Source organism: Protopterus annectens, chromosome 7.part0 (assembly GCF_019279795.1).
Source record: "Protopterus annectens isolate FY-2018-M chromosome 7.part0, PAN1.0, whole genome shotgun sequence".
Taxonomy (NCBI): domain Eukaryota; kingdom Metazoa; phylum Chordata; order Ceratodontiformes; family Protopteridae; genus Protopterus; species Protopterus annectens.
Window position 1 is genome coordinate 589,158,680 of NC_056739.1, and position 22,657 is coordinate 589,181,336.

At 34.7% G+C, this 22,657-nt stretch overlaps 1 protein-coding gene across 2 annotated transcripts in view; it reads left to right on the plus strand.

Annotated features, from left to right (window-relative positions):
- Positions 1–22,657, plus strand: part of LOC122806611 (mucin-3A-like) — a 391,121-nt gene that overhangs the window by 153,979 nt on the left and 214,485 nt on the right. For both annotated transcript variants that reach the window (XM_044077178.1, XM_044077177.1), the window contains exon 8: positions 32–96. In XM_044077178.1, the coding sequence (XP_043933113.1) occupies positions 32–96 (65 nt within the window). The remainder of the gene's footprint in view (positions 1–31; positions 97–22,657) is intronic.

The window sequence follows — 22,657 nt, forward strand, 5'->3', positions numbered from 1 at the left end:
TTCTGACACTTTAATTTGCTTTATATTTCAGCTGCAAAATATTATCCAAAACACTTTAAATGGATCAAAAGGAATGGAACCAGCAGTAACCTTCAGGTAAGAGGGAATTGTGTGCATTTTAGCTGAAATGAACTCTTTAGTAATTGTGTATCTCAGTAATTACTGCATTTACCATGACTAGCTTTATTTTATTTTTATTATTTCATAATACAGTGGTGCTGCGGTAGTGTTGTCGCCTCACAGCAAGACGCTGTCCAGTTTGATTCTCAGCTATAGCGTTTTCTGTGTGGAGACATGCGTGAATGGGCGTACCTTCGTTGAAGGTTGTGCGTCAGGGCCGGTAACTCGCCATGTAAAAATCAACTACCAATCATTAGAAGACCGGAGTTCTGCTGTGGTGACCCCTAACCAGGAAAAGCCGAAAGACACAACATTTCATAATACAGAAGATTATGATCATGCCTCTGAAAATAATCAACTTATTATGTGTTTGAGATATGGATGTCAAACAATTCATCTTGAAAGCAAAGATAAAGAGGTAGATCATAAAAAATTATGCTCTGTGACTCTATCATAATTCTTTGTAGTACGAGGAGTTTTACCTGCTCCACGTACTACTAGTTACAGTAGAGAAAGAGAAATTTCAGGAGATTAAAATGTTCTACAGGGTAACCTTTTAAAATTTTAGGACCTGCTAGAGTGAATCCTGAAATACAGAGATGGAATGGCAGATAAAAAGGACTTGTATATAAAAAGTCCAAAATGACCATTTTTCCAGAACAGTCCCTTTTTTCCAATATGTTATATAGAAGTTTTTAGGGGGGGAGGCTTGCCCCCCCTGCAAAAAAGAAGTTTAAAGGAGAACAATGTTGGAGATTAGCTTTCTCCCAGATTTCCAATCTTTTTTTTTTTATTCTTTTTGCATTTGATGTTACAGTGCCGACATTTCAATAGGGAGATGTTTTACAGACTTTAAAAGCATTGCCAAACAGACAGCAACATACCTCTCAACTTAATCTTTACTTTAGAATTCTGTTTAAATCCAAAAATTAAGAGGGGGACAAATGATAAAAATCAGCCACATTTTTTAATATTTCTCTAATTTACTTAAAAAGTTAATACAACATCAGGTTTTGCATCAACACACTTTTCCTGAACAAGAATAAGTATGAGACTGTAATGTCTAGCATTACTGACTTACTAATTCCAGTGATTTACTAGGAAAAAAGAATTATGAGGAACATGGTAAAAATACAAAGCAAAATCAGAATGTTCTGCAAAATCTGGGACAGGCATAAATGAAGGGCTCCACAGAAGAACTAATGGCTTTACAAGTTCTTTGATACTTCCTTCTGCCACATTTTGTTTAGAAGGGCAGCAAAACAAGATAGCTAATAGCCATTAAAAGCCTTTTTACCTTCTGCTACTGTACTTTGCCAGTTGCCACATCCACTGTTACTCCTTTGTGCAAGAACTGCTTAGTTGTTCTTAACAAACACATCTGGCTTTACAATATTTTATTTTATTTTATGTGTTGATTAGCTCTACCACATACGTAACCTGGGTGACTTCTTCAAACAAGGTCACTGAGGCAATATAGGAGGACAAACCAGTGCACGCAGACTATCTGGACCTTTCAAAAGCATTCATCACCATTCCGTACTCTAGCATGATTGCTAAATTCTCCCAGCTAAATGTTAACCCCTTTGTATCTCCTTAGATAGCAAACTGGCTCACAAATAGAACACAGGAAGTAAGGGTAGGTCACTCTTCCTTCTCCAGAATACCTGTCACTAGTGGGGTAGCCTAGGGTTCAATCTTTAAGCCATTTCTCTTTGGCATTTACTTCTCAGAGGACAAAGCTAACTGGGTATTAGGTTAGCATAATGGTTAAGGTGTTTACCTTACAGATACAAGGTCCAAGGTTTGATTCTCATATGGGATAACTGACTAAGCTTAAAATGGCCCATCAGGACAGTTAGCCTAGTACTAATCTATGAACCTATAGAAGTATTGTGGCTGACCCAGTTTGCAGATGATTACAAACTTAGTATCATCATAAACTCCCTCGAGGACAACAGAATCCTACAAGAGGGCATCCCTCAAGCAACTAGTTGGTGTCAAAACCACAGACTGAGACAAAATGCCAGTACATTTGTAATCATATCCTTTGCAAGCATGATTCCCTTAGAGATCTGAGCACCTATATCAACAATGATCTGTACTTTGATCACCATTTATCCACGATTGCAAGGAAGTCCTTTTTCATTGCGCAACTTACATCTAAGGGAATAGCATCCAGATCCAGAGATGCAATAGTTCCCTTGTACTCAGCACTCATTAGACAAATCATTGAGTGTAATACCCCTTTCAGTAAGTACCTGTCCAAACATTTGTCACAGCTGGAATGACCATAATGCTTCCTCACTAGAAGGATCAAGGGCTTAAATCATAAAAACTATGCAGAGCATCTCAAAGCCTTGTCTTTCTTCTCCGTGTCATATAGACTACCGAGAGGTAAGCTCTGACTGTCTTATAAAGCCTCAACTAAACCTGTTCTATCAGATAAATTTTACATACAGAAGTCCAGTGATATCGGAGGTACCTACTCAAGGCAAGAGCAATAAAACATGCCAAAGGGACAGGTACAAATCAGAGAATACCTTTTTATGGAACCATTTCCCTTCCACATAAAGTGGAGTGCTTCTCTTACACTAGACACATGTAACTTTTACAAATGGATAGACAACTGCAAATTCATTCCTGGTTTAACACCAATGGCTGTCTTGGATAGAGGGAACCTGTAAGTACCCCCAACATATACTTGTTCAGCTCATCTTTGGAGATTATTGTTGCTAAATCTAAGGGTATTAATAGCTATGGGAATGTAGAGCTAAGCTTCTTAAGATCTTTACAGATTAATAGACTAAAGTACCTATAAACATATGAGCATTTTCTAGTTCAACCCAATGATGCAAGAAATGACAAAACAGTCCAAGAAACAGCAAACAGTAGACACATTATGAATACAAACAGTCCAAAATCTTAGCTGTTGTCAGAAGGGAATGAATAGCTACCAGACTCTGCTTACAGGCTTGTTCTCTGAGAGGATGTGATACTGACTGATTTTTTTTCTGTTTTATGAGCTCTGCTTTGAAAGTTGACATTCTGATCACAGTGTACACATAATGTTCTTTCTCAAACTTAAGCATTTTTTTACAATGGGCAAACACCCCTACATTCCAATGTAGAGACAAACTACCACCCCCAGTGGCTGTGCAAACATGAAGAATAGAGAAATCCCCAAAATAAAGCAATCACTGTCAACAAACACAAATAACCCACACCAGTAGTGATCTTCAGTGACAGTCATTGGTATTTTAATCCTCTGCATTTTCTAACTTGGGCAACTGATACTCAGGGAAGAGGAATTTGGACAATCTGTAGACAGTCCTCTTTTTTTATCTTTGGAGTAATTACATTTTAGACATGCTAATGGTCAAGCAACAAAGTTAAGTTTAGAAGTAAATGGAACAAAGAATCAGATGGTCAGCTAGATGAAACACATTGGGGGGGGCAAAAAAATAAAAATAATTTTCTTTTAATTAGTAGTCTGTAAACGAATGCGGGTCAATACCTTTAATTAAGTCAAAAATACTATGATGTACAGTTCACTCCCTTAGTACTACTCTGTATTTGTGTGTGTGTGTGTGTGTGTCTGATTTTCCAAATTACACAAAATGAACAGTTTTGCAATTTTAAGAGAATTTTTTTCATGTAACATTCCCTCACAGTGGAGTTCATTGTTTAATACAAATAAGACCTTCTCAGGTACAATTTACTGTATAATATTGCAACATCTCAGATGTGCAAGGCTGTCATAGCCCTTAACCTCCTTACTTAAGAATCTGGGACAAATATAAAAATAATGGGATTCCAAAGGCCCAAAATCAGAGACAAATTTTAAATATTACTCTAATTCATTTAACCGTTTTCTGAACACTATGAAGTATGAACATTTAAAGTCTGAAAGACTGTAATCTTCAATGACATACCACAAAATAAAAATGTTACAAAGGGCTTGCCAAAATCATGGCCAATTGATCTGTATGAAGGCTATTCACCTCAATCCTCACAATGTACCCAATGTGTACTGATAGCCTATGATATTTAGCCCTGGTCAGTTCCACTTGTTGAAATATCCAGTTCTGAAGAGATGGACAACAGTTTTACTAAATATGTATGTAAAGGTTAAACAAAAAATGTTCCTGTAACATTGAAAAAGTAGTGTGTTGTGCCTTCTGTATGAAATGCCCTTGTTTCTATATTGGAAAGACGGAAAGGAAATTAAAAAAACTGTATATATGAGCACCTTAGGGATATAAAGTATAAGAAAGAAACAAATGCACTTTCCAAACATTGCATGGAATTTAGTGACCATTCCTTTAAATTTACTGTTTTAGAGGTTTTAGAACCAGATATAAGGGGAGGCCCTTGGGCATTATAGTTTAGAAAGACAAGAAGCAATGTGGCAATTAAAAACTAATGCCACACAGTGGCCTGGTTTGAATGAGTCACTCTCCCTATCATGTTTCTTGAAACTGAAAGCTTTATAAAGATAATATGTATTATATTTTCCCACACATTCATATAGGTTATATAGGTTATTTTGTTATAATTGCTATTTTTGTTAAATGTGATTTTATTAAATGGGATTTTATATAAAATTAATTAGATATATGATGCCACATTCATATTTATAGACATCTTTAGATTATTATATTTTCAGAATTTTTATATAAATAATTTATATTCTTATCTACATGTTCAGCAGTTTTTTAGGCATAGATCTATATTTACATATGTAATTAGGTTTTCAAATTGTTGACTATTGTATGTAATTAGGGGGCATGTCACTGGGTTTTTTCAGTCTTTAAAAATGCATGTGTGCATAAGTATTACTGTTCTGAGGAAGTCTCTGATTTGACAGAGACGAAAGCACTTAACTAACACTTGGTTTTAGAAGTATTCGTGAACTTACATTTGGTTTTAAAGTGTTTGTGTGGATTTTTAAATAAAATCGTATTTTGGCATAATTTGTGATTCCCCTGCTCTGTCGTGCCTTGAATTTTTTTTGGTTTTGTGGTTGTGCTTTTTTCACGTTGTAAAATGTATCCTACCATACCAGCAAGTGTGTGTGCGAAGCAGTGTCTAAGTCAAAGACTAGACAATTTGGCTCTTGCATTACAAATTAAGAGGGTAAAAAAAAAATCAGAAAATATATCAATATAAGGTATACAAAAATGGGATCTGTTTTGGCATCTGAAGGACTGATTGCAGCTATGGTGGCAATGTACCAAATACGGACTGACAGTCATGATTAAACCTTCCTTGAGAAACAAACAGAAAGGATGTAGACAGAAATTATATTTTTGGTGTCAATAATTTTATGTGCAAAGAGATGCCTACCATAAAGAGCTTTCTGAAAAACTTGTAGCACTTAAACCAAAGATTCTCAATGCTGAATCGTGTAGATGGAATAATGAACAAATACCATCTTCCGTAGGTTTCCTGGAACCTACAGCAAAAAAGACTTACACGCTATAGCTACCAGTCATATCTCTTCCAAATTATGGCAGCATATTTCTATATGTCTGCACACGCGAGCACCACACACACACACACACACACACACACACACACACACACACACACACACACACACACACACACACACACACACACACACACACACACACACACACACACTATATGGAATGTACGTGAAAACTTATTGAATAGTGTTTTACTAAATGAAAAATGCTGAAAAATCAAAATGCTAAACTAAAAATACCTACTAAAAGCATCAGCTGAGGCAGTACATAGGCAGTCAACAAACAATATCACCCCTGTAAGTGAAACTCACAAATGGGTCTAGCAAGGGGTGGGGGGGCATGCCCAGATCTCTCGATATATAAGGGAGTAGCTCATTTAATTTCAATATTTTAAACATTCAGCATTTTTATGTTTAAATATTGTACATTCAGAATTATCACATTCAGTATATTGCTTTTCAGTAATTATATATAATACATACAAAAGATAAATACATATAAAGTGGGTCTAAGTCAGCATTTATAACGTGAGAGAAACAGGGATGAGGTGCAGTACTTTTCATTAACAAATTATTGATGTCTCAACATGTATGCACACATGCTATGCTGCTACTCCAGTCCTTTCCTTTCACAAATTACTGATGTCTCAATGTGTATGCACACACGCTATGCTGCTACAGTCCCTTCCATTCACAAATTACCAATGTCTCAACGTGTATGCACACAAGCTATACTGCTCCAGTCCCTTCCATTCACAAATTACTGATGTCTCCACATGTATGCACACAAGCTATACTGCTCCTCCAGTCCCTTCCATTCACAAATTCCTGATGTCTCAATGTGGATGCACACACCATATGTTGCTCCAGTCCTTCCCATCCACAAATAACTGATGTCTCAATGTGTATGCACACATGCTACACTACTCCAGACATTTCCATTCACAAATTACTGGTCTCAACATGTATGCACACACACTATGCTGCTCCAGTCCTTTCCATCCACAAATTACTGATGTCTCAACGTGCATGCACACACGCTATTCCACTCCAGTCCTTTCCATTCACAAATTACTGATGTCTCAACATGTATGCACACACGCTATGCTGCTCCAGTCCCTTCCATTCACAAATTACTGATGTCTCAATGTGTATGCACACATGCTATGCTGCTCCAGTCCTTTCCATTCACAAATTACTGATGTCTCAACATGTATGCATGCACGCTATGCTACTCCAGTCCTTTCCAACCACAAATTACTGATGTCTCAATGTGCATGCACATAAGCTATTCCACTCCAGTTCTTTCCATTCACAAATTACTGATGTTTCAATGTGTATGCACACATGCTATGCTAGTCCAGTACTTTCCATTCACAAATTACTGATGTCTCAACATGTATGCACACATGCTATGCTGCTCCAGTCCTTTTCATTCACAAATTACTGATGTCTCAATGTGTATGCACACACGCTATGGTGCTCCAATCCTTTCCATTTACAAATTACTGATGTCTCAACATGTATGCACACATGCTATGCTGCTCCAGTCCTTTCCATTCACAAATTACTGATGTCTCAATGTGTATGCACACATGCTATACTGCTGCTCCAGTCCTTTCCATTCACAAATTACTGATGTCTCAACCTGTATGCACACACACTATACTGCTCTAGTCCTTTCCATTCACAAATTACTTATGTCTCAACATGTATGCACACACGCTGTGCTGCTCCAGTCCCTTCCATTCACAAATTACTGATGTCTCAATGTGTATGCACACATGCTATGCTTCTCCAGTCCTTTTCATTCACAAATTACTGATGTCTCAATGTGTATGCACACACGCTATGGTGCTCCAATCCTTTCCATTTACAAATTACTGATGTCTCAACATGTATGCGCACACACTATGCTGCTCCAGTCCTTTCCTTTCACAAATTACTGATGTCTCAATGTGTATGCACTCACAATATACTGCTGCTTCTGTCCTTTCCATTCACAAATTACTGAAGTTTCAGTGGGTATGCACACATATGCACACATGCTATGCTGCTCCAGTCCTTTCCTTTCACAAATTACTGATGTCTCAACATGTATGCACACACATTATACTGCTATGCTAGTCCTTTCCATCCACAAATCACTGATGTCTCAACATGTATGCACACGTGCTATGCTGCTCCACTCCCATGCATTCACAAATTACTGATGTCTCAACGTGTATGCACACATGTGCTGCAGCTCCAGTCCCATCCATTCACAAATTACTGATGTCTCAATGTGTATGCACACACGCTATGCTGCTCCAGTCCTTTCTGTTCACAAATTACTGATGTCTCAATGTGTATGCACACACGCTATGCTGCTCCAGTCCTTTCCATTCACAAATTACTGATTTCTCAGCATGTATACACATACGCTATGATGTTCCAGTCCTTTCCAGCCACAAATTACTGGTCAACACCTGTATGCACACACGCTATTCTGCTCCAGTCCTTTCCATTCACAAATTGCTGATGTCTCAACATGTATGCAGACATGCTATATACCAAAAAGCGTCTGACAGTGGAAAAAGACACAATATATTCTTCGAACAATTTTATTAGCGCTTTTGTTTAGTTGAATCACCAAACTTCATCAGACAACTCCCAATACACCAATTCATTATTCATATTACTTTAAAAACTGTCACATGTTGTTACTAGCCAATAGATGTTCATACCTCATAATTAAAACTTTTTCTTAAACATATATTAATACATTTTAAACAAATAAAGGGAGTTGCTATGGGAGCTTCCTGTGCCCCGATTTTTTTCTCTTCTTGTGATGAATGAATGGAGGAAGAGACATTATTCAAAAGCAACTATTATGCTGACATAAAATTTTTCGCAAAGATATTTGGATGATATCTTTATTTTGTGGCAGGCATCAAGGTTGCAAGAATTTATGACCTTCCTTAACAATTCATCTGATTTTTTAAAATTCACCCACAACACTAGTGACCTCAATATACCTTATTTGGATGTTTTAGTTGGTTTGGATTCCTGTGGTTTTACATCCAAGCTTTATATGATTACCTGTATTTTTCCAGTAACCATCCACCACACATTTTAAAAATATAGTTAAATTGTCATGAGATCAGAATTAGATACTATCAAAACTTATTTCTTAATTACCCTGTTAATATGGTTCGATGTTACAGATTATGTGCAAAAGAATACACAGCTAGGTTGGAAGGTAAAGGGAATGAAAATAGATCATTTGTAGAGTATGTGTATTTGACATACCCATACACACACACCTTTATCCACGATATTTATGTCAACATTGGGATATCATCATAGTTTAGACCATATAGTGGAACATTTGCCAAGAACAGGTGCTAATTTGAAGAGAATTTTGGAGAACACCAGCAAAGATAGAGATAAAAAAGACATATATAAAGGTACCACTAAGTGTGGAAGATGCAAACAGTGTAACACACGAATGAGGTTAAACATATCCGACTTAAAGATACCAACAACACATATATCAAGACTAGAACAGGGAACTGTAATACTAGTCAGGTGATTTATTTTACAAAAATTTGAACACTATTATCGTATTCAGAAAAGACAATAAAATGCTTCATTTTGCCATTATAGATCATATACAATGTTCTGTTTTCGGAGGCAACTGGAAGATGCAGTTAGCTGCATTGGAGAGTAAGTGGCAGATTTTATTGGATGCCACTAGACCCCCTGGACTGAATGAATTCATCAGCATCAAACCTTTCTTGGTACTTTCACAGTAAGGTTTAGCATAGAACTTTGTTTATTAATTAATGAGGATAGTGTTATTATTAAACACACTTCTATGATTATAATTTTTATGTAATATCCTTATTATAATAGGGCTGTGTGCAACTTTTTAACAATGGCAGTTTTGTATCATTTTCATGTTATAATTGTCTTTTTGCATGTTATATGTTTTTACATGATATGCATTATTATCATTAACACATATACACACATTCGGTTTAGTTTAAATAAGCTGTATATTTTATATATTTTATATTGAGTGTTCCATATGTGGTTTTAGTATTTGTTTAATGAGCTATACCTTTAAAAGTTTTGATTTGTATTGTATAAAATGGTTCTGAAGAAGACTGGTGTATCTAGTTGAAAGCGCTTAACCATTTTGTGGAATAAAAGGATTTTTTGCCATTCTCGATCCTGGTCCATACTTTTTATTATATTAATACATAAACTTAATACATAAAGTTATAAAAAACTTTAAAATATTCACTTATTATACTTAATAGTTCATTTTCTTTCTTATCTATCATACACTTTTAATTTTAAAAGACTATTTATTGATATCATATCATTTAAACCAGGGGGGAGGGTACTTGCATTAAGGTACATTTGCCACCATGTTTCTTTTTTCTCCAAATTCAACTTCCAAGGTCCCCCTCTGGCATCTTTTATAACTTGATGTACTATCAAGAATTTAAAACTATGTGCAGGGTATTTTTTAAGATGTCTGTACAATGCATTTGTGTTCTTCTGGTGGGCAATGTCATACATGTGTTCATATATTCTTTGAGATAATTTCTGTTTTACCCACATAAAATCTTGGGCATTTCAGACAAAAATCAATATATACAACCCCCTGTGTATAGCAGCTGTATTTACCTTTTACGTGTATTGTTTTATTCATAATTTGAATACTTGATCCATTAAAAATATATTGATATTGATTACACGTCCCACAAGGACTTATCATTCCTTCCTTCATACCCTGTACTGATGTCTCAACATGTATGCACACAGGCTATGCTGCTCCAGTCCTTTCCATTCAAAAATTACTGATGTCTCAATGTGTATGCACACACGCTGTGCTGCTCCAGTCCTTTCCATTCAAAAATTACTGATGTCTCAACGCTGTGCTGCTCCAGTTCTTTCCATTCACAAATTACTGATGTCTCAACATGTATGCACACACGCTGTGCTGCTCCAGTCCTTTCCATTCACAAATTACTGATATTTCAATGTGTATACACACATGCTATTCTGCTGCTCACCACAAATGAGACAAAGAAGGGGTATGTAGTTTTATTGCTAAAAGACACATGTTTGTATAAGTAAATAGCATAATACAGGTATGGATAAATATATCAATTTTCACACTATATGAGATTTCTTACTTAAATACATATTTTCATCATGCTTATAACTAACCTATTGGCACTTTTGCTGATATGTAGTACAGAACTCCAGAGCTTATCTAAACAATCTTGTGCTGGTTTTTGATTGATTGTGCAGTTACCTGAATTCTTTATTCATTTGCAGCTGAAAATTCATTCCTTAAATGAATATGCTATTAATGATTTGCTAAAGCACAAGTACCTTGTACAGTATATTAAATTCAATGTATATCAAAAGTTAACAGCACTGGTGAACTGTGTTCCTCATGTCAAAAGGCTGATGATTTGTTTAGAATTATTAGCAGTAAATATAGGCTTACTGATGACAAATGTGCTTGTGCAATTGGCACAGCTTGGAGAACTATTTTTACATATATCAATGACTAGATTGATGAAATAAATAAATCTCATGCAAAGAGAAAACAGAACACATATGACCGGCTAAACAAAAAAGGAGGTGGTGTAGCTATAATATTTAAACAGCATCTAAACATCCATATCTTAAAATCATCATCTCCACAAACAGGCAATGAAGAAATAATATATACCAACCTCAAAATTAACCAAAACAAAACCATCAACATAATTGGATGCTACTTCCCACCTAGCCAAACCATCCCTCCACTAGAAAACCTCCTCAGCTGGTCTACCCACCATCTCCCCCAAGAAACTATCATCTTAGGTGATTTCAATACTGACTGGCAATCCTGTTCTGGCAACAATCCAACCCATCATGTACACCTTCATGGCTTCACCTAACTAGTCCAGTCACCAACAAGGATAAATAAAAACTCCAGCAAGCACACTACCCTGGATTGGATACTAGTCAGTAAGAACCCCCAGTCATATATAACAGGCTGCTTATCAGATAGGCTCAGTGATCACTCCCCAACATTCCTACTCAAAAAATACCTGTACCAAGCTAAACCTGTCATCTATCATCAAATACGTAAAAAAATAAACTTTAACCCACTCACATTCATCTCATCCCTCAAAGAATGTAACTGGCATGCTCTAAAGTACCTCAGTCTAGATGACGAGTTGAATTTTTAATACTACCTTCCTGAACATCCTTAATTACCATGCCCCCATAAGATTTTCCAGAACCAAAGCACAACCCTCCCCATGGCTACAGAAAACCACTAAGTCAGAAATGAAAAACAGGGATAAAGCCTGGGAGCACTGGCGCAAAACCAAAACCCCCTCAGCTAGACAGAAATTCCTAGAACCACGCAATAGAGTCAAAAAGCTAATAAAACAGGACAAATTCCAATACTATCAGTCTGCCCTAGACTCCTCACAACACAGCCCCAAACAATTCTGGTCCTCCATAAACTCCATCCTCCACCCAGGTAAAGTCAGTACACCTCCTCCTAACATCCTTCATTCCTCAGAAAATATTGCTACCTCATTCAACACACACTTCACCCAAACCATACTATCACTAGCTAAACAACACAACCCCCCCTCCCCTCCAACCCACACCTTCAACTAGTAATCTCCCCACTGCCTTCTCTTTTTCTCCTGTACCTACCTCCAACATAAAAAAACTCTTAACTAAACTTAAACCCACCAAATTAGTAGCAGACAACCTCCCAAGTGAATTCCTACAAATCGCAGCTGATGCTCTGGCCTACCCAGTATCCATCTTGATTAACCGATCTCTGTCAGAAAGTTACGTTCCCACATTGTGGAAAGTCTCACATATAATTCCCCTCCACAAAGGCGGACCCTCTGCAGAACTAACCAGTTACCACCCCATAGCTATTCTCTCTCCACTCTCCAAAATACTAGAGAGATGCATACACTCTCAGGTCTCAGACTACCTCCTTACTAACAACCTCCTTTCCAGTACTCAGCATAGTTTCCGACCAAACCATAGCACCACCACTGCCTTACTCTCCTTTACTAACACTATCCTTCAGCATAAAAACAATGGCTATCTCTCCTCTGCTACTTTCCTAGACCTATCTAAAGCATTTGACATGGTCCCACACAAACAACTTATCTAGGTCCTCAATAACCTATCCTTCTCACAATCAGTCACCAACTGGTTTCAGAGTTACCTGTCTGACCGCCAACAATCCGTTGTATGGCAGAATGACATATCTCCCCAACTACCTGTCTCCATAGGGGTTCCCCAGGGATCCATCCTTGGACCCCTACTCTTCTCTGTTTACACCAATAATCTAGCCTCTGCCACCAAACATGGCACACTCATCCAGTATGCAGATGACTCGACCATCATCTGCTCAGCCCAGTCCCTACCCAAACTGCAAAAAGTCACACAGGAAGCCTTTTCCTCTGTTGAAACATGATTATCCAATACCCAATTAATACTCAACACAAACAAAACTAAACTACTCATCTTCCAACCTACCAAACATACTCAAAACAACTCTCACTTTAACATCACAGCAAAAGACAACACCACTATATACCCAACTGAACACACCAAATTGCTAGGAGTGGAAATAGACAATAAACTAAAATTTGGCATTCACATATCCATGACCATAAAAAAGTCCACAAAAAACTAGGAGCATTATACAGAAATAAACAATTTCTCACCAAAGCAGCAAAGATTTCAATAGCAAATTCCCACCTTATCTCCATCCTACTTTATGCCTCTCCAGTATATACCAACCTAAGGCAATGTGATCTAAAGAAGCTAGAGACCTGCTACAACAAAATAGCCAAATTCACCACAGGGGCATCCTACCGTAGTTACCACTGTCTCTCACTTGCTGAACTGGGCTGGCTTGAACTCCCTCACCTCCTTCAGTGGTATCAACTCTCACTCACCCACAAACTAATAAACCATCCACTAAATGTCCCATCCCTCCAGAATTTAATCCAACCCTATCGCACCACCAGACCACTAAGATCCAGCAACAAAAATCACTTCCAGATCACTAAAGCCAATAACTCTGCTGGTGAAGCACTATTCTCTTGCACCATAGCCAAATTATGGAACTCACTCCCACCCACAATTACCTCCGTACCATCATGCACCAACTTCAAAACTTTATTAAAAGTGCACCTAAAAACATGCTGGCTATGGCCTTGCAACTCCCACTCTAATATCATCCACCCCATCCAACTACTACCTTTCTTTCCACTCCACTAACTACCTTGATTATAGCAAGCTCAGATGCTCATAAGCCTAGTACTTATTATACAGCAGGAACTTCTCATTGTTACATTTGTTAATGCCTGTTATGTACTTCACAGATAAAGATTCTAGTTGTCTACTGATGTACTATGTTCTTCATCTGTAAATATGTTGTAAGTAATTTCTATGTTAAATTGTTAATCGCTATGTAATCCAATGTAACTACTGTCTGTTTATTTTAATGTGGAGCTTTTCTCCCCGGGCCTCCGCTGAAAATGGACCCACGTCCAGTCGGACACTCCCGGTCAACAAATGTAAATAAAATAAAATAAAATAAATAAATAAATAAAATAAAATTTAGGAAAGGAAGTGTCTATTGTCAACAAAGATCACTCGACCCCTATTGAACAAGGTATTACTGCTGACAACTCTGGAATTCGGGATAAAAGTTTGCAGCAGTTTGAGGATTCAGGGCACATACATGAAAATAGGATTCAGGGTACATACATGAAAATACAAAAAAAAAAAAAAAAAAGAAAGAAAGGAAGGAAGAAGTTCACAGCATGAAGAAAACAAAACTGATTAGTGTCTATTAAGCAAATAAAATACATGCTAAAAAGGACACTGCTTTGTTATGTAACAGACACATTAGAGGGCTTGATAACATTTTTTTACCAAAAACCTTCAGTCTACAGAAGATAGTCTTTTTTCTAAAAGAAAAGGTAGAAAAAAAGAGGCAAGGGGCAGGTGAAAAGGAAGAAATCAAAACTGAATGTGGAAGGATTGAACATTACTATAAGAAACAAAAGAGGAGAAAGACAGAACTTGAAAACATGTCTCAAAGCTGTGGATGTACAAAGCCAGTTGGATGAGAAGAATTGTGTGCTTGTAAATGTAATAAGCAATGAAAACAGTAGGATTAATAAGCCTAATGGTGATTAAGATCATTCCTTTCTCATAACTGATAGAGCTGATATTTCTGAAAAAGAAGATGAAGGTTTTTTTTTTTTGTTCAAATAATTTTATTCAGAAAACTTTTTTTAAAAACAATACATAGCAAATATAACAGATCAAATAAAAGTGAATTGAATGAACTATTTACAGAACATATAATGGCCTCAGGTCAGACAAAGTCAAAAGGAATACAATCATAGATACATAGACAAATAATAAAGGTTATTGTACAAGCATTAACAAATTATAATTTGCATTCTTGCTTCATCCTTTCTTATGAAGATAACATTGTGTCCATTTTATGTGTCTCTATTAGGGAGAGAACTTTCTCCCAAGGATTGTTAGTCCATTTCTTCGGAAAAATCCTCATTTCCTTGACTTTAATTTCCAACAGTGTTCTTTCAATAGAATGAGAAAATCATGAATTGTTGGGATGATAGAAAAGTTCCATTTCCTAGTGATGCATTTTTTGAGATAGCCATTATAGTCCAAAGAAGATAAAGTTCCTTCTTTTTCATAGTAGTGGTTTCAATTTTATTCAGAAGAATTAATGACTTTGACAAAATGAAAGTCAGTAAAATGGCTTGCAGAAATTCACCAATATCCTCCCAAAATGTGTTAATATAAATACAGTCATATATAATATGTGACCAATCAGCATTACATTTTAGATTACATCTCCAGCATATTGCCTCATTAGTATTTTTAAATCTAGCTATTTTATTAGGGGTGTAAAAGGCTCTGTGCAAGAATTTCCATGCAAAGATTCTCCAACTTTGCATATTTGAAGTTAACTTAATAGAATATAGTATGTATATTTTTGATTCCATAGTTAATAACAATGAACAATCTTTATTGATAAAATTCCAAATTTTCTGGTTAGAATTTGTTTTATAACTAATAATAATTTTATATAACTCTGAAGTTAAATTTGTCCAGTTAAAGTCTCTGTATAATACTTCATGTAGATAAAATATAAATTTAGGTATGGAGTTAAATGAAGAATTTTCTATTGTTCTACACATATCTTGCACATATGGTACCAGACTATTAAGAACTAACCAGTCACTACTTGATAGATTGAATGTATTAATTATCTGATTGACATTCATGACTGTTAGATTTTCTATACATTGATACCAACATGAAAAATTATTTCCTTTCCATGAGTTAAGAGTATTTATGGAAATGTAATTAACAAAGTTTTTTGTAATATTAAAAGGAGTTAATAACTGAAACCATAATTTAATTTCAATATTATTGTTTATGAAGTTCCAGAAAGTGTTATAAATGTAATTTATATAATTTAGGTTAGTAGGCTTGGTGAAATTGTATTGTAAGTTGATGCAGATTATATTCCAGAGTACATTGTTCTGTCTAAGCAGTTGTATATTTTTTGTTAATTTATTTTCTTCCTGAAAAATAGCAGTTTGTAATGTTTTCCAAGTGGAAGAACTTTTTTGGATCTATCCAATTTATAATTGTTTTAAGAATAGATGCTTTAATGTAAGATTCTAAATCAGGAAAGTTTATACCCCCCCCCCATTTCCCAGGGTCTAATATGGTTTAGCAAAGCAATGCTATTTTTTTGGGATACCAAAGGAATTTTAAAAATATTCTATTTAATTCTTTTAAAACTTTTTTACTAAGCATAATAGGTATTGCTAAAGCAATGTAGTTTATTTTTGGGAGAAGTACCATCTTTATTAACTGCAATCTGTCTTCAAATGTTAGGAACAATTTATTTCATTTCACTATTAATGATTTAAGTGTACCCAGAATATTATTATGATTTGTAGATAGAGTTAATTCTGACGTTTCACATAAAACAATTCCTAAGTAATCTAGAGAAGAAACCTGTTTCCCAACAATTGGATTTATGTTAGAAATTGAATTATTTTTATTATTTAATAACGTGTTTCAATTTGAAAGCATTAATCTTTAAACCTGAGATGTGATAACATTTTTCAGCTAATAAATTTAGTTCACATAGTGACTCTTCTGAATTTAATAAAGTGAGTAGAATATCATCAGTAAAGAGCATCATTTTGGAATTAATTTGATTATTAATTTTAATACCTTTAATTTTAGGGTTAAGACGAATAGTGGAAGAAAAAAGTTCAATTGCTAATGCAAACAACAGTGGTGACATAGGGCATCCTTGTTTGGTACCCTTAGTAATTTTAATCACGTCTGATTTGAAAGGGCCTAATTTTACATAAGCTAGATTATCCTTATAAATGTTTTTTATTAAATTAATGAATCTTGAGGGGAAATTATAAATTTGTAGTATTTTGAAAAGATAATCCCAATTTAGTGAGTCAAATGCCTTTTCAATGCCTAATGTTACTATTAAAGCTTCAGCTTTGTCTCTATTTAAGAGATCTATAATGGTTAAAATTCTTTGTATGTTGTCTTGAGTGTGTCTATTATGAATAAACCCCATTTGATCCTCATTAATGACTTGAGTTAGTGATTTTTTAATCCTGTTAACCAGAATAGACATAAAAATTTTATAATCATTATTTAGAAGTGAAATAGGCATGTATGAACTACACAAGTTGGGATTTTTATTTTCTTTTTAAATAGGTGTAATCAATGTGTATCCCATGAAGGTGGAATAAGGCCTTGTAGATCAATTTAATTTAATGCCCTCTGAAGTACTGTTATGACTGATGATGGAAGTAATTTATAAATTTTGATAATGATTCCATCTATGCCTGGAGCTTTGTTATTCTTGCCTTCCTTAATTTTCTCTTTAATTTCTTTAAATGTTATTTGTTTCTGAATATTTATGTTTAAACTCTCTGGTATTTTATTTAAATTTGTATAATCTAATCATATATCTATTTTGTTATGAGGAGAATCATTAATATTATAATGCTTTGTGAAATGGAATTTGAAGGCATCTAATATATCACCTATATCTGATACATTTTTCTTGTTTTCCCCTTCATGAATTATATTTGTAATATTGTTTGTATTGGATTTCCTTTTTAATCTCATTGCTAGGCTATGCATATATTTTGGTGAAACAGCGTATGAATTTAATTTTAATTTTTCCAATGCCAGATTGGTTTTATGTATTATAATGTCATTGTATTTTTTATTAAATTCTCAAATTTCTTTTTTTTTTCAACCAGGTTCTCCACATCATTGAGGTTAATTTCTATAATGCATTTTTGAATATTAACTAATTCAGACTCCCATTCTTTTACTTTATTGTTACACCTGGAAATGATTTTATCATAAAGATATGCTTTTAGTGAATCCCATAAAATAACTACATTTACGTCACCAGTATTATTCGCATCTAAATAATATTTTATTTCCAAATCTAACCAAGTCTTAAACTCATTTAATTTAGTAAAATATGCAGGAATTCTTTTAGTAAGTGTTAGTTTCTTAAAGTTCATTTGAATTCTAAGAGTAAGTGAATTGTGATCAGATATGGGGCAGGGAATTGTGGAAGAATGTGATATTTTCATTTTTAAATCTTGGGATACATATAATTTGTCAATTCTTGTTTGGGTATTGAATCTATAATCACCATAAAAAAATTGTAATGAACTTTCATTTTTAAGACTAAAGGAATCTAATAACTGCATGTTATCTAACCATTTCTTAAGAGTTCTTCCTGTAGATGTTAAATGAAATGGCCATCTACGTGTAGTCTCCTGACTATCTAAGATACAATTAAAATCCCCTCCTACAATTAAACTACCTTTTGACGTCTTATTAATAAGTTCTATGTGCTTCTTAATTGTTCCTACTCCTATACCTGGAAACCAATAAGGATTCACCAATGTCCAAATTCTATTACTATATCTTATTATTACTATTGATAAAAGGCCATCTTTGTCTTCATAATTATATATTACTTGAGGATTAGTAACACTTTTCCTCCACAATGTTAATACTCCTCTGTTTTATGTACTGTATGAAGAGCTAGAGAGCTTTAATAAATCATTTGGATTCCAAATTAAATTATCATTAGCTTTAAAGTGAGTTTCTTGTAGAAATATTAATTGTGCTTTGTTTACTTTTAGATATTTAAGTAGGCTAGATCTTTTCCTTGGAATATTTGAACCATTCACATTTAGTGAGAGACGTTCTATACTCATCCAGTTAATGTATTTATTGAAGAGTTCCGATAGGAAACAATAGCAAGTTATTTTGTTACTTATTTGCTGCATATCTTCCATACATATATTAATAATGTAGTAAACCTTCTTATTTCCTTTTGAGTTGCATATTATATATACTAGAAGAGGCCAAAAGGTAAGACTAACAAGAGTACAATAGTTAATTTTATACACATGTATAGACAAATATTTAAAATTATCTTTTAACAAACATGGAATGAATATAATTCCTATTCTGAAAGAACTAAAATGCTCAGTCAGATTAACCCTCATTACTAACAATAAATCAAATAACAAGGAGAGGTTAGAGGCTCCATTATATGTTATTCTGGAGATAATAAATAATCGACTCCATCATATACTTCTAGTTTGATCCATGCACATAAGTATGCATTCATTATAAAATTGACTTAATACAAAATGTAGGCGATAACTGGAACAAATTTACTTTATACATAGTAAATCAAATAGGCATTTCAATCAAAATCAAAAATTCATAAAATGTAGGTAAAAATTTCAAGAGACATTTACTACACCAGTTACCTTTTAACTTTCATGAGTTTCTGTAAAGTGACTCATTCATTTAGTAATTATCTTATATAATATACTATGACCAACCTTGTAAGACTTAACTACAATAGTATCAACAATCAATCTAGTGAGCCATTGTAAATCCACAAACCACTGTTTCTCTGATGCATTGGTTGAAGAGTTCAAATTGCATTGTTCTAGACATGTAGTATTTCAATACATATATAAGTACTGCTCCAAACAGTGCTATACATAAAAATTTAATGTAATAGAGCTCAATATCGTATTTGTACATTACTCCAAACTTCAGTAAAGAGCTCCTTTGCTACTCTTGATGTAGAGCATTAAATAGAGTAGATCATAAGTGATTGTTCTCAGTTATACCTCAATATTAAACACACAATACCATTCTAGGCATTATAAATTTAATGGAACAGCTACCATAAATGCCAAATAAATTATACCAAATCTTAAAAACATAGGTAAGATAATCAATCTGTCAGGTTTTTGAAATAATAACTTCACAATCCCAAGCCTTTTTAGCAGTAAATTCCTTTTGAATGTATTTAATGATTAGAATGATTACCTAGATGAATGAAAATGCATACATTGCTCTTTGTATTCTGTCATTATTATATCGTGAGAAGTAGTGTTACAGATATGGAGTTTTCGATAACATATACCGTCGTAGAAATCAGGTATCAGATAAGACCTCACACTTTCTTTTCCTCTTCTTATTGTGAAGTCAATTCTCAATTTTAAACTATCTTCTCTCAAAACCACCACAAAATATTCAATATACAGGTGCCTTAGAGTCTTATTATTTATTATTTATTCATTCAATAAAAAATGCAAGTTCATGAATAATTTGAAAAACCAAAGGTAGGAAAATGAGTCAACTGAAAAATGCATCAGCTATCCTCTCTATGTTTAAATGGTTCCATATGTATATATCTTGTCTTTATATTTCATTTACCTCCCTTTTTTTCATATCTTGAACACTGTTTAACAATCACTTTTTCCTTCTTTTTTCATATGTGTCAGTACAGACCTGTACACAATCCTACATGTTAACAGGTTTCAAGAGTAGAATTAGAATGAATTTGTACAAGTCTCAATTTATTACTGTAAGTGCATGTCATCTAATATATTGCATGTATTGTCACCTGTTTGAAGTTCTACTAATCCAGGAATTTCAGGCCTCGTCAGCATATATTCAGTGAACTTGCAGAATATGTTCTATTAGTGTACTTTTCCCATTATTACAGTTGCAAGACCAGAACTCACTTCCTTGTGTCCCATACTATAATGCTAATATGAAACTTTAAATAATGAACCATCCAACTTGCATCTATTGAATATAAACATTATGCAACTTACATATTCCTGCAGCTCACCCGTAAGTAGTTTACCTGCTATTTTCACTAGACAAACACTCCACATTTTGCCCATATTTAATAATTGTAAATGTGGTTCAGAATCAGCGTAAACTAATATTAGTACTAATTTCAACCATCATTGTTCTTAGCCTTCTTTATTTGGATGAGCCCTGTCCACAAATATACCATTATAGGTGTAAACATTATGGGTGTACCTAAAATTATTCTTATGACATCAGTGCAGTATAGAAATAAATAAATCGGGGACAACCTTTGCATAGATGAATGAGCAGGCACAAATTGCTCTTTGTTTGTATTCTGTCACTACTATATCAGGTGAGAAGCAGTGTTACAGATATGGAGTTTCCGATAATATATAGCTTTGTAAAGATCAAGTATCAGATAAGACCTCATACTTTCTCTTCCTCGTCTAATTGTGAAGTCAATATCACACTATTCCTCCGTTTAAAAATGGATCTCTCATACTTGTTTGTGAATGCCACGTTTGTTTACCAGCTATTGTTGTTTTTTTTAAAAGAAAGCATGAGCCCACATCACACTGTACAATTGCTATAGATTAGTATTGTTTTTGAGTTAATTGTCCCTAGAGTGTTTGTAGAAGGAACTTATGTGGTCAATGGGGCATGTGTAATTCAATTTGCGTGCTCTAGGGCCACTTGCGAGTTAATATGTTCTACAAACCTGGGTGTCTCACTGCTGTATCCATTTAAAATACTGTATTTGCTGCCGTTTTACTGTGTTACATGCTCCCCAAAGTGCCTCCCATGTAGAAAAACAACCCCGACCATGACCAAACATCGTTTGATGTCTGCACTTGTGCCCCTGCTCCTCTGCCCAAAGTCCCCTCTATACTAGCTGTCGGTGAGAAGCACCCAGCCCTGTGTTTGTTAGTCAGGGATAATTAAATTCAAGAATATTTTCTTTTTACCTCAATGCATATATTAAAGAATGCAAATTTTACAATAATAATCTGGTGTAATGTCCCCTGCTAACACATTTTTATTTTGTGGTTTCTTAAGATGTAATGTTGGCTTTCTGGAGAGGATTTAACCCATACCAGTGGAAGCTGAAGTGTGTAAGTTTGCTTTGCTGAATTTACGAGGCTTGTATATCTTTTGGGAAGAGGTAAGGTAGTCAATCACATGTCTCAAAACATTTTAAGCTTACGTATCTTGAGCATTGTGACTTATAAGCCCCTAACACAATGACTGGCAATAGCTATATCATAATAAACTCTTCAAACCCACAATGACAGTTTCCTCAAATTAGGAGGATCTGCCTTTGACCTGATTGTGTGCGATAACCTCTCCTTCTGTAGACAAACTGCATGAGCACAGAAACCATTACATATGATGATGTTACATAGAATATGGCCACTGTTCTAATCTGAAATAAAACTATCCCCACAGTTTCATACCATTATTTAATATACTTTATGCTGCAGTCATCTATTAAGTGAAAAGAACTTATGGAGATAGAAGTTTATTCTATATTTACAGCCTTTCTTGTTAGCAGTGTGTGTTGTCGTAGGCGGTGCAGGTACGGTGCTTTGGGTCACCTTTCAAATTGAATACCTAGTGTCATGTATATTGTTTGAAATTTGTAAAATCAAATCCCTTTTACAGAACATCTGTTGACTAGCCAGCCACACAAACACACACACAGTAGCTCACATGCACCATTCCCAAGTATAATCAAAAAATCCA